General features: G+C 41.5%; 1 protein-coding gene across 2 annotated transcripts in view; it reads left to right on the plus strand.

The window, feature by feature from the left end:
• The window catches only part of MED13 (mediator complex subunit 13), a 148,455-nt gene that overhangs the window by 37,711 nt on the left and 96,838 nt on the right, over positions 1-13,906 (plus strand). For both annotated transcript variants that reach the window (XM_056556697.1, XM_056556696.1), the window contains exons 4-6: positions 6,443-6,588; positions 6,745-6,942; positions 8,263-8,454. In XM_056556697.1, the coding sequence (XP_056412672.1) occupies positions 6,443-6,588; positions 6,745-6,942; positions 8,263-8,454 (536 nt within the window). The remainder of the gene's footprint in view (positions 1-6,442; positions 6,589-6,744; positions 6,943-8,262; positions 8,455-13,906) is intronic.

Genomic DNA, 13,906 nt, shown 5'->3' on the forward strand with positions numbered 1-13,906 from the left:
ATACACTAATCTAGGATTATTGTTGTTGTCACGATATAGTAGGAGCAAATCCTCCTACAATAATGTAAGAGGAAAATTATAATCTTAGGGCAATCTCAAGCATGACGTCACATGACCTGTTTCATAGCCAGACATTGTATAGTGTTCTTGCCTAGTTTTTCTTCAGATATTTGTGTAGTATGGTATGAACTTGCTTTAACCCCTTAACGACCAAGCCCATTTTCACCTTAAGGACCAGAGCATTTTTTGCATTAAGCATTAATAACTCTGGGATGCTTTTACTTATGAATTTGATTCTGAGAGTTAATTTTTTTTTTTTTTTTGTGTGACACATATTCTATTTGAACATAGTGGTACCTTTTTGTCGAACTGTCCAGAGCAGTATATGTTTGCAATGGGGATTCCTCCTACTTTGGACAGTTCTTAAAATGGACAGATATGTCAGCAGAGCGCACTGTGGTCATGAAGTCAGCAGAGAGCTCTGTTAAAAAATAAATAAATAAAAAATAAAATTTCCTCTGTAGTATTGAGCATGTAATGTTTTCCACCGGAGTACACACTTGGAGGCTCACTATACCTCTTATGTTCCGTGAAGGGTGTAGTTTTCAAAATGTGATCACGTGCGGGGCTTTTTTTTTTTTATTTATTTTTTTATTTATTTATTTTTTTTATTAAATTTTTTTTGTTTGTCCGATCCGCTGTAACAATCGGCCACCCCTGTGCAAATCACCTCAAATGTACATGGCGCTCTCACTCCTGAGCCTTGTTGTGCACCCGCAGAGCATTTTCCGTCCACATATGTGGTATTTCCGTACTCAGGAGAAATTTTTTCCTTTTACCTCTTGAGAAAATGAAAAGTATGGGGCAACACCAGCATGTTTAAGAAAAAAAAAAAATTTTTATACAGTAGAGTAGACCTCAACTTTACCTTTTCTTAAGGGGGTGAAAGGAGAAATTTCCTTGCAAATTTTGGGGGGCTTTTTCTCCTGAGTACAGAAATACCCCATATGTGGCACTAAACTGTTGCCTTGAAATACGACAGGGCTCCGAAGTGAGAGAGCATCCCCCCCCCCCCAGCACTTCTTTATACATATGCCCCTGCAGCGCTATGTATGAAAAGTATTGTATCAGCATCATTGGGCTGGCCGCTGCTGCTGGCCCATTAGCTGCTGATAGATATACTTTTCACATATAGCGCTGTGGTAGCATAATATGAGAAATAGGGGGGGGCACAGCTCTATATATCAGTACAAACACTAATGTAGCCCCGCCAGCCACCGGCAGACTCCAGCAGCCGGGGAATTAAGACTCCCATCATGGAAACAAGTTTGTTCCATGATGGGAGTAGTAGTAGTCCCGGCTGTGGGAGTCTGTAGGCAGAAGTGTTAAAACAGATGAATATGCCCGTTACCATAAAGTGTTGTGCAACGGCCAGCACAACATGGAGAAGGGTATATGTCAATAGCCCACTGCTGCCATTCCACAAGTAACCAGAAAAACCACAATCCACCTCCAAAAATGGAACTTCAGGCGCTGAGGGACTCCAGCCACAGCTCTGTGGCTGGAGTCCCTCAGCGCCTGAAGTTCCATTTTTGGAGGTGGATTGGGGTTTTTCAGATTCTATGGCTTTTTGTAGTTTTTAGTTCAATAAGCATTCATGTAGTTTGTTCCCTCTCTAAGATCTGGTCAGGAAGACCACTATTTATTCTTGCTATCAGTTGGTGCCACTTGTTGTTTAAAATTGACCAGCTGTGCCTTCTGTGTGGGTTTCTGCTCATTGGGGCATGCTCTTTTTGCCCATTCATATACGTGGGTGCACAAATGCACATTAATAAAAATAAAAAAAATAAAAAAACTTTCCCGTGACCTTTTAGTCATTTTAACTCCCAGAAACAGTAACACGATAACTGAGCAAAGTACACTGCAGCCTTGTAGATGCCTTGCAGCAATTCTTATGTATATGTGCATCAGAAATGTTGTAGCATACGAGTAAACTTGTATGTATAGCCTGGAAAAGGTTTCAGTACGACTTCCTTTGTCACACATGCAAAACTCATTATTTATTTATTTTATTTTTAAATACTTGACACTCAGTATGTCTACACCTAAGGTAGTTGCTTTATTTGTCTGTAAACATGTAGTAGCATATAATGTCTTGCACATTGGTGTGAATGAGGACAGTCTCTGTAGTGGTGTAGAATATGTTGGCGTTTTAAATAAACAATTGGGAAATATGTTTTGTGTAGCAGATTGAATGATCTAGCAAATAATGTTCTTGTTTGTGTTGACAACAGTATAACATGCCCCCCCTAGTGTTAGGTTTTACAGCCTATACTAGAGAGAGGCCACTTTAGACCATTTTTTGCAGACTGTCAGCACCTTAAATCACATGAATGAGCATGCTACATGCCAGCTGGAGGCAGATAAGAAAGTTTTATCTTCTGTGTTATATTTTTTGGCTGTGGAGTGCTGTAGTTGGTAAGTAGTTAAAGGGGTACTCCGGTGAAAACCTTTTTTCTTTAAAATCAACTGGCTCCGGAAAGTTAAACAGATTTGTAAATTACTTCTATTAAAAAATCTTAATCCTTCCTGTACTTATTAGCTGCTGAATACTACAGAGGACATTCTTTTCTTTTTGGAATGCTCTCTGATGACATCACGAGCACAGTGCTCTTTGCTGACGTTATTATAATAATAAAAAGTCTTTGATTTGAACCCAAGGCCCCAGCACTGCCAGGCAGCAGTGCTAACCACTAAGCCACCATGCTGCCCTTAGCATACATCTGCTATGCACGGTTGCTAAAAGGGACAGAGATGTCAGCAGAGAGCACTGTGCTCGTGATGTCATCAGTGTTCCAAAAAGAAAGAAATTTCCTCTGTAGCATTCAGCAGCTAATAAGTACTGGAAGGATTAAGATTTTTTAATAGAAGTAATTTACAAATATGTTTAACTTTCTGGCACCAGTTGATTTAAAAGAAAAAAGGTTTTCACCGGAGTACCCCTTTAAATCCAATTGACAGACTTGCATCCCATTTATGAACAAGCAGATTAGACTTTAGATAATGGCACAGATCGATAAGGGAGTGTCATTGTAATTTTATGTCTTTATAACCTAGAACAACCATGATCGACAAGAACATCAAAAGGCAGCTGTCTGAAATCATTACCATATGCCAGTGTTTCCCAACCAGGGTGCCTCCAGCTGTTGCAAAACTACAACTCCTAGCATGGCCGGGACAGCCTTTGGCTGTCCGGGCATGCTGGGAGTTGTAGTTTTGCAACAGCTGGAGGCACCCTGGTTGGGAAACACTGCCGTATGCACCACGTTAGTATCTACACGGGCCAACATTTAAGTTGTTTTGCATTACAAAAGGCACTTTACACTGAAAGCATTTAAAGACTACACGAGAAGAAATTGCAAAGCGAAGAGCTGGATGAGTTTCTCAACTGAGACTAAAAGAATGGCTTCTGGTGGGCATATTTTACTTATTGGGCAGTGCCGTGAATGTACCGCATGCAGCTCATGAGCAGAAAAGCTATTTGTTTTACTTGTCCTTGGGAGCTCTCCAGCTTTGGCTCGCTGCCGTCTTGTTTTCTTTTTTGAAAGCTGTAATAAGTAATGTTTTACATGATGAAGTGTAGTTGTGTGCTGTCACAATGCACAGCTTTTAGGTGTTTTCTAGATGTTTTATTGTTGCATATTATGCTGTGTTTTGCTGGTCTTTAGTATACATTTATAGCATGTACAGCATTGGTATCCTGAAGGGATGCAGGTAAACGGTAATCTTTAATCACCTTAGTAAAAGTAGAATTGTTTTACCCAGAAGACTGCTGTTTTTGCATTTTCCTTTTTTACCTTATGTAATCGGAAATATCTGTCATGCAAGACTGCATGGAGCATGCTTAAATAGTTTTTTTTTTTCTTAATCCTGCATATAGGGGACGGAACTGGGTGTTTAATGCGGCTTGACTTGTCATAGCGACTCCCTCTCTTTTCTACTTATACGTGAATGGCGGACAATAAACTACACGAAGATTCTGGTGTCTAATGGCTCATTTTCCCTGCAGCAAAATGTATTGTGAGCCACAATTTCCCATGGCGATATCGGCTTTTCACAGGCAGATTGTGAAGCTACACTTCAGGCTGATGTATTCATTTTATAAAGGTGTTGTCTTGGAGAGAGAGCACCTGTTTTAAGGCCATAATCTGACCTGGAAGAAACAGATGGTGTAGAGAGACTCAGACAGGACAGCTCTCCATGTCCCTGGTATCATATGCACATATATAAAAAGAATAAGACAGGAAATCCACCCAAACATTCACCAACAATCTCTCTTCTTATATCTTAATCTATAGTGTATAAGACCCAGTATAACTTGTAACTTATTGATTGAAATGCCTGCTTTTTCTTTTCTTGGGAGTGGGTATAATCTGGGCTCCTAATCATGGAAAGAGCAGAGAATTCAATAAATAAGTTATACTTTGCCCACAAAAGAAAGACATCAATCTCCTTGCTTTATAACGTGATGCCTATAGATAAAGTTTTTATGGTGACAGGTTCTATTTTAATGCCCATTCTATATTTGTATGAGATATTTTCTTAAGTAATTGTTTTTTAATATTGAACTTTGTTTGCTACCTGTACTGTATGTAAATGAAGTACCTGGAGACACTGGGACATTACAAAGCATCTCGAAGTAAAGGAGTCTTCTCTCTGCATTCATGTTTACACAGGGCAATGTGTGGCTGATAAGAGGTTATTCACACACAGAAAACCGGAACTAATTTTTTACAAGAACAGCACCACACGTGTGTGTGTGTGTGTGTGTGTGTGTGTGTGTGTAGTATTACAACTTGGCTCCATTCACTTTAGTGGAACTGAGCTACAATGCCATATACAATCTTAGGACAGGTGTGGTGCTGTTTATGGATTGAAGCAGCTATGTTTTGCTAATCTGAGAGAACCCCATTTTTAGGGTATGGTCCCACATACTGCATACGCAGCGTATTTCTCGCTGTGCAAAATCTGCAGCAGCAGTAGTGGGAAATACGCAGCGTATTCCTCGATCACCATACACACAGGGCTTTCCAGCGGCATCCCTAGATGTGCAGTGTGTTTTGGAGGCGGGGCGGTGCGTCAGTCATGCCGTAACGCGGCCCCGCCTCCAAAAGTCACTACACACAGGGCTGCTGGAAGGCCCTGTGTGTATGGTGAGCGAGGAATACGCTGCGTATTTCCCACTACTGCTGCTGCAGATTTTGCACAGCGAGAAATACGCTGCAGCCTTTCTTTCTTAGGGTACGTTCACACATACAGGATCCTGCGCAGGATTTGTAATTGCCAATTAGTAGCAGTGCTCAGTCATTTAGTTCACATTGAAATCTGCAGCAGAAAATCCTGTGCAACAAATCCTGCGCATCAAATCTGCGTAGGTGTGAATGTACCCTTAGGGTACGTTCACACGAGCGGGCCCACAGCGTATTTTTACACTGCAGATCCGCCTCTGAAGGACCCCTGCATGGCTTTACACGTACCTGCTTTACATGCGCCTGCTCGGAGCTGCAATACGCCGCTACGAGCAGGCACACTACATGTGCGAGTCGCAGCGCACATGCACAGTATACTCACATCACGGCAGCTCTCGGCCAAGCTCATGGAGCAGGGGGAGTGGCCGCAATTTGTGCGAGTACATCGCGCATGCACGGCAACTCGCACATTGCAGTGTGTCTGCTCCTAGTGGCGTATTGCCGCTCCAAGCAGGGACATGTAAAGTCACTATGCAGCGGTCCTTCAGCTGCAGATCTACAACATAAAATAATAAAATACAATGTGGGTCCGCTCGTGTGAACGTAATCTTAAAGTAAATAATGTAGATTCAAGGATGGCTTCTAGATTGTTCCTGTGCTGGGCTTACAGGACATCTGCAGCGTTACAAACACTTATCCCCTATCCTCAAGATAGGGGATAAGTGTTTGATCGCGGGGGGTCCGAACGCTGGGGCTCTTCCGTGCAGCCGGCACGCCTCCTCCATACATCTCTATGGGAGAGGCGGGGAGGCAGCATTCGTGCCTCCCCCATAGAACTGTATGGGCACGGGGAGGAGACGGGGTGTCACCGTCCACCTCTAGGTCGACGTTGCGCACCTTAGCACTCACCATGAGCGCTTATGGCGGCGCCCCGTTAGTGAGATTGGGGGGGGGTCCCAGCGGTCGGACACCCCCCGCGAGCAAACACTTATCCCCTATCCTGTGGATGGGGGGATAAGTGTAATGCCGCTGCAGTTGTCCTTTAACTGCATAAGATGATGATTTTTTTATTTATTTCAGACACATTAAAAGAAATGCCTAAACAAATAGTCTGTATGCTGTATGCAATGCCTTTTCAATGTGTTTTTCATTTTTTATATAAAAAAAATAAATGTAATCTCTTCTTATTTCAGTGAGCATTTGTCTTGCTCGTTCACCTTCTTTCTTCATGGGGACAGCAATGTTTGCACAAGTGTAGAAATAAACCAGCACCAACCAGTGTATCTTCTTGGTGAGGAGCACCTTAACTTAGCCCAGCAGTCAAGTAGCCCGTTTCAAGGTAAGAGGGGATAATTTCAAACATGACCTTAAGAGTATACCAGTCATACCAAAGTGCCATACTCTAAACAAGTTTTAGCAAAAAGTAATTTTTAACGTTCTACATTTTAGCCTGGTACATAAATTTTTAAAGTTTGTCCACCCTTTCCTCCCCCAGTTATCTTAAGCCCATTTGGATTAAGTGGAACCCTCACAGGGCAGTCATTTAAGATGTCTGATTCTTCTACTAAGAAATTAATAGGAGAATGGAAGCAGTTCTATCCCATTTCATCCAATATAAAAGAGTGCCCAGAGGAGAAACAAGAGGAAATGGATTGGGAGGATGATTCATTGGCAGCTGTTGAAGTTTTAGTTGGTGAGTCTCAAGATTTTTAATTTTATTTAATTTTAGCTTCTGTTTTTTTTTTTTTTTTTTTTTTTAATGTTGATTAAAGCTGAGTGAACAGTCAAAGCAGTGTTATTTTATAATGTGAAACGTTTTTTTTTGTTTTTTTTTGTTTAAATCTTGTAGACTAAACCATGTGACCTTGCAGCAATGTTTGCTCTTAAAACATACTACTCCTATGTTGTCTTGTGTATTACTACATGAATATCCAGTGCAGAGATATATAGATATATATTTATTATATTATTTATTCATTTTTTCTTTTTAAGCTTTTTTTTCTTTTTTTTTTTTTTCTGCCTATCGACCTTTCAGTGTAAACAAAAAATTTGTAAAATGTTCATGTAATCGGTATCTGGAGTTTGTCCTTCCCCGATTTGTCTTGTCTTCCCCCTTGTGTATGCTCTGTCCCTTTGGAATGGAGAGCTAGTCTTTCCCTGGTTTCTTTTGGGGGCTATGTTAAAATTTCTAGTGGAATCTACTGGAAAAATTCTGCTAGAAAGTTCTGCAAAATTTGCTGCACATAGTGTTAAATGGTGATTCCGCTACCCCATTCACAGGGTGGAATTTCTTCTGCAAAAACTCCACAGCAGTAATTTTGCGTTCCAGATTCTGCAAAACATTAAACATGTCTTTACATTTTGCAGAATTCTAGGCAGAATCCCATTGTAGTAATTATAGAAAGCACATAGAAAATCCGTTCTGCAAATATTCCACAGCAAGCTTTGCAGAATGGAATTTTTGTGAAATCGCAGCATTTCCCCCATCTGAACATGCCTAAGGGTCATTCAAACGAGTGGAATACTGTACATGCTTGTTTGAGCCTGAAAACATGCGGGTATTCTGCCTGTGTGAACGTACCCTTAGGGTACCAGGTCAGGCTAGATAGAAGTTAATAGTTATTTGTGTTGTCTGAGGGTTTCAGTACAATGTTTAGGAGCTATTTTCTTATTCTAATTGTTGTATTAAATTTTTTTGCATTCACATAGCTATTCCTTATTCTGTAAGAGTATGTTCACACTATGGAAATTCTGCTGGAAGTTCCAAGCGCAAACATTATGCTCCATCCCATTCACTGCTGGGCTGCCCCGGGTCTTCTCTAGCAGATTTCAGTGATAACTAATCAGCAGAACCCCAGTTAATTCAATGGGGTTCTGCTACAAGCTTAATGCGCACAGATTTTATGAACATTACCCTTATTCATAAGGATTTGCATTTTAGCTTTAAATAAAGGTGGTTAAATGTGATTGGTTAGTGTTTTTAATTGGTGTTTTTTTTTTTTTTGTCTCTAAGCTGGTGTCCGAATGGTCTACCCGGCATGCTTTGTGCTTGTCCCTCAGTCAGACATCCCTACAGTCACTTCAACTGGGTTCACTCATTGCGCAAACACATGTTTAGGTGTTCAAGTGCCTGCTTCTTCCCGAGATCCAGCCATGTCTTCAGTTACTCTGACGCCACCAACATCCCCCGAAGAGGTTCAAACAAGTAAGATGCAGTGTGTGTGTTTTATGTGTGTGTGTTTCATATGTGGACAAGTAGTTCCAGGCGCAGACAGACTTCCCCCCATATTTTTCTTTAATGCCGGTGTGAGGCGCAAAAGCCGATGCAAGTCTGCACCTCACACCGGCGCTCAGAGTGTATGGAGGGGGCGGCGGCCCCCAGCTGATCTCAGTACAACCGGGGGGGGGGGGGGGGGGGAGGAGGGGGAGGGAGCAGCGGCAGGTGTATGTATGATGTGTGTGTGTGTGTGTGTGTGTGTATATGTATGGTGTGGGTGTGTGTGTATGATGTGTGTATGTAATGTATGATGTGGGGGAGCAGCGGCGGGAGTATGTATGATGTGTGGTGTGTGTGTGATGTGTGTATGGTGTATATATGATGTGTGTATGTAATGTATGATGTGCTGGGGGCAGCAGCAGGTATATGTATGATGTCTGTATGTAATGTATGATATGGGGGGCAGTGGCCAGTGTATGTATATGTGTATGCATGTATGTTTTGTATAGGGGCGGACTGACACGTCAGGCACTAGGCAGTGCCCTAGGGGGGGGGGGGGGGGCGCTGCTGCCAGTTGTGCTAATTTTTTTATTTATTTTTAGTGGCTTCTGGCCACCTACACTAAATTACACCACTAGAATACTACCCCCTTGATACTCGCCCGACGACCAAGAGCCCCACGGATGGACGCAAACACGCCCAAACTAAAACTACAACTTCCAGCATGTTGCATCATAACCTAAACTGTAGAACTTTAAAGTGCAACATGCTGGGAGTTGTAGTTTTGGTTCGGGTCAGCTGCAGAGCCATAAGCTGCATCAGGGCATGCTGGGTGTTGTAGTTACTAACTGCAATTCCCAGTATTCCTTGACACAGCCTATGGCTCTGCAGCTGACACGAACCAAAACTACAACTCCCAGCAAGTTACACAATAACCTTAACTGTCCTACTATACAGTGCAACATGCTGCAACACCCACGGAACCATAGGCTGTATCAGGGCATGCTGGGTGTTGTAGTTATCTAGTAACTAAATGCAACTTCCAGCATTTTCTGACACATAAATTAGAGTAAATAAAATGTACCCCCCCTCCCAGTAACAGCGTTGTTCAGTGTTTTCCAAGCAAAAGACTTCATATATATATCCCTATGAAGACTGAAAAATAGTGATTAAAATATTTTAAGAAGTGCGTATATATGTGAATAAGCCCCTTTCCTAATAAAAGTTGAGATCACGGCACATAAGATTACCCTCATACGTCCCTGTATATGGAAAAATTGGCGTTATAGGGGTCAGATGGGGGGCGGGGCTTACCTCGGGTGTAAAAGGAGCTAGCTACAGCTCTCCCGGCCGCTAATAGCCTGGCATGCTGCGATCACCGTGGCCGCTATTAAACCATTAGATCACCGCTGTTAAAGTTGACAGCAGTGTCTAAAGGATCTTATATCCATCCTTGGTGGTCTAGTGGGGGGGGGGGGGGGGGGGTCGTATTATTTTGATTGAAATTATTTTATCTACCAGAACAAGTGGATTTTCTTGAGGGACAAGTAGATTGTGTTCCGCTTTAGTCCCTTGGACAAGTAGTTGTGGAAATAAAAAAAATTAAAAACCACTTGTCCAAGGGACTAAAGCGGAACACAATCTACTTGTCCCTCAAGAAAATCCACTTGTCCTGGTAGATTAAATAATTTCAACCAAAATTGTACGATCCCCCCCACTAGACCACCAAGGATGGATATAAGATCCTTTAGACACTGCTGTCTAAAGATCTAATGGTTTAATAGCGGCCACGGTGATTGCAGCATGCCAGGCTATTAGTGGCGGGAGAGCTGTAGATAGCTCCTTTTACGCCTACAAAATTGACCCCCCCCCCCCCATCTGACCCCTATAACTCCAATTTTTCCACATACAGGGATGAGGGTAATCTGTGTGAAATGATCTATAGTTTTTTATCGGAACTTTTATTAGGAAAGGGGCTTATTCACACATATATGCACTTCCTAAAATATTTTAATCACTATTTTTCAGTCTTCATAGGGACTTATATATGGAGTCTCTTTTGCTTGGAAAACACTGAACAGCGCTGTGTTACTGGGGGGGGGGGGGGGGGGCAGTGTTCTGCTTCTCAAGTTTGTGTGCTGCATTTTATTTACTCTAATTATGTGTCAGAAAATGCGGGAAGTTGCATTTAGTTAGTAGATAACTACAACTCCCAGCATGCCCTGATACAGCCTATGGTTGTGTGGGTATTGCAGCATGTCGCACTGTATAGTAGGACAGTTAAGGTTATTGTGTAACATGCTGGGAGTTGTAGTTTTTGTTCGTGTCAGCTGCAGAGCCATAGGCTGTGTCAAGGAATACTGGGAATTGCAGTTAGTAACTTCAAGACCCAGCATGCCCTGATGCAGCCTGTGGCTCTGCAGCTGACCCGAACCAAAACTACAACTCCCAGCATGTTACACTTTATAGTTCTACAGTTTAGGTTATGGTGCAACATGCTGGGAGTTGTAGTTTTAGTTCGGGCGTGTTTGTGTGCATCCGTGGGGCTCTTGGTCGTCGGGCGAGTATGAAGGAGTGGGATTCTGGGGGTGCAATTTAGTGCGGGTGACCGGAAACCACTAAATATAAATAAAATAATTAGATAGCACAACTGGCAGCAGCACTTGTCAGTCCGCCCCTGTACAAAACATACATGCATACACATATCATACATACACGTATACCGGCCACTGCCCCCTATATTATACATTACATACATCATACATACATACACATATCATACATACACATACACCGGCCACTGCCCCCTATATTATACATTACATACATACATTCATACATCTGCCCCCCCCCCCCCCCCCCCCACATCGTACATTCCATACACCATACACACATGATATATACACATACACTCACACCATAAATATACGCCATACACACAACATACACCTGCCGCTGCCCCCTATATCATACATTACATACACACATCACACATACACCATACACACATCATATATATACATGACACACACACACACACACACACACACCATACATATGCACACATTATACATACACCCACTACTGATACACCCCCCATCATACACACATCAGACATACACGGACACCGTACACATATACACTACATATATACACTAGGGATCGACCGTTTATCGGTTTGGCCGATAATCAAGATTTTGGGCATTATCGGTCAATTACCTTGCCGATAATGCCCCGCCCCCAACCCCTCACACCGGCTGGGTGGCTCTGAGCAGTGGCCCCCGGCTACTGAAATCAGCTGGGGGCCGCCACTGCCCCCTCCATACACTCTGAGCGCCGTTGTGAGGTGTAGACTTGTATCGGCTTCTGCGCCTCACACCGGCATTAAAAAAAAATAATGGAGAAGTCTGTCTGTCCCTGCTAGCCCGATAAAGGGCTAAATCTATAAAAAAAAAAAAAAAAAAAAAAAAAAAAATAATCACCTGCCCGGCGCCCAAAACTACTTGTCCCGGGCGTCGGGCGATATGATTTCCACATCCCTGTGTGTGTGTGTGTGTGTGTATATATGTGTATATGTGTGTGTGTGTGTGTGTATGTATATATATATATATATATATATATATATATATATATATATATATATATATATATATATATTTATATTTATATATATATTTATATTTATGTGTATGTCTTTAACTTGAATGCATTCACAACAGTAATATTCTCCTTTTATACCGTGTTTACTTCTTTACACGTTCCCCCCCCCCCCCCCAATTATAAGCTATATTCATGTTTCTGACCTTCACATAAGTTGTGATTGTGATAAGTGATTTTTTTGTTTATTGAAACTTTACTAAAAGTGAATCTACTACTGACAGTGGCATTATAGGGGTTAAAGGCCTTTGTACAGTATTGTAAAAACGTATCCCCTGTCTGCAAAATTTTTTCCTTCCCTAGTATCTATGGAGAGCCAGATAAACTTTGGGTATTTCCAGCTCTCCCATAGAAATGCATGGAGGGGGCATGTCTACCACAGCTTCGTGCCGTGGTCAACACACTGCATTCATACAGAGAGACAGGCCCAACCGTTGGGACCCCCGTGATCTGAAACTTATTCCTTATCCTGTGGATTTGGGAGGTGTGTGAGACTGGGTTAATGTTGACATAGCTTTATAACTTCTTGTTTTTTGTGGTGGGACTGGTGATACTTTTAAGTCCCTTTTCACATATGCGGTTCTAGTGTTTTTTTTTTTTTGCGAGTGCTGCCCTGCAGTGTTAGGATTGGCTCCCCCACATAGTGGTGTTTTATAGGACTTATCTGTCGCAAATCTTACTAGAGGTTTCAGTCAACAGTGAAGATCCGGACATTCTACACATTAAAATAAAATACTACAGCTTGGATCTGAAGCATATTTACAGCATGTAGATATGAATTGTAAAATCTGATTTGCGTGACTGGCACTTTTATCCATTGTGTAATTTATTGGTACAAAGCTGCATATAAAACCTGCAACAATTCCACAACATGAGAATTTACACCCTGCATTCACACACAGTAATTTTGTGTAATGTTTGTTGTTGGTTTGATAAAATGTAGTTTAAAAAGTAAACATGATTTAAAAAAAAAAAAAAGAGGGGTAGTAGATAATGTCTAAAAGAGATCAGCACATATTTCCACATCCACGCTGACGTGTTTCCATGTGCCTAATTTTGACAATTGTAAATAGATCTGCTTATAAATCCACATAAAAATTCTTGAATGAACATTTCAAAATATTTGTGTTTTCCCTTTGTAACTAAAGAAAGAAATAGGGGTAATGTTACAACAGTAGTAGTAGTTATTTAAAAATAAAAAAAGAGAACTGGGAAAAAAATGCTTACCTTTTTAAATTTCACTTGCTTTTCAGGCAGACAGTTGCTTGGGGTATTTGTTTTTACTGTCCTATAGCAGTGAGGTGACTTCACCACTGTCTCTATTGATTGTTTACTGTGATCATGTAGTGCTGGATAATACATCATTACAACATGTGGGCAACAAAAAAATGGGTCCCCAATGAGCTATGCCAGTGTCAATGCAAGGCATAAGTTTGTGTACCATATTTGTGGACATATATAGTTGACACCCCTGAAATTTTTCAAGAAAATGAAGTATTTCTCACAGAAAAGGATTGCAGTAACACATGTTTTGCTAGACACATGTTTATTCCCTTTTGTGTGTATTGGAACTAAACCAAAAAAGGAGGGAAGAAAAGCAAATTGGACATAATGTCACACCAAATTCCAAAAATGGGCAGGTCAAAATAATTGGCACCCTTAACGTAATATTTGGTTTCACATCCTTTGGAAAAAAAAAAACTTAAATCAGTCGCTTCCTATAACAATCAATAAGCTTCTTACACCTCTCAGCCGGAATGTTGGATCACTCTTCCATTCCAAA

The sequence above is a fragment of the Hyla sarda genome, chromosome 2 (assembly GCF_029499605.1).
Source record: "Hyla sarda isolate aHylSar1 chromosome 2, aHylSar1.hap1, whole genome shotgun sequence".
Lineage (NCBI taxonomy): Eukaryota > Metazoa > Chordata > Amphibia > Anura > Hylidae > Hyla > Hyla sarda.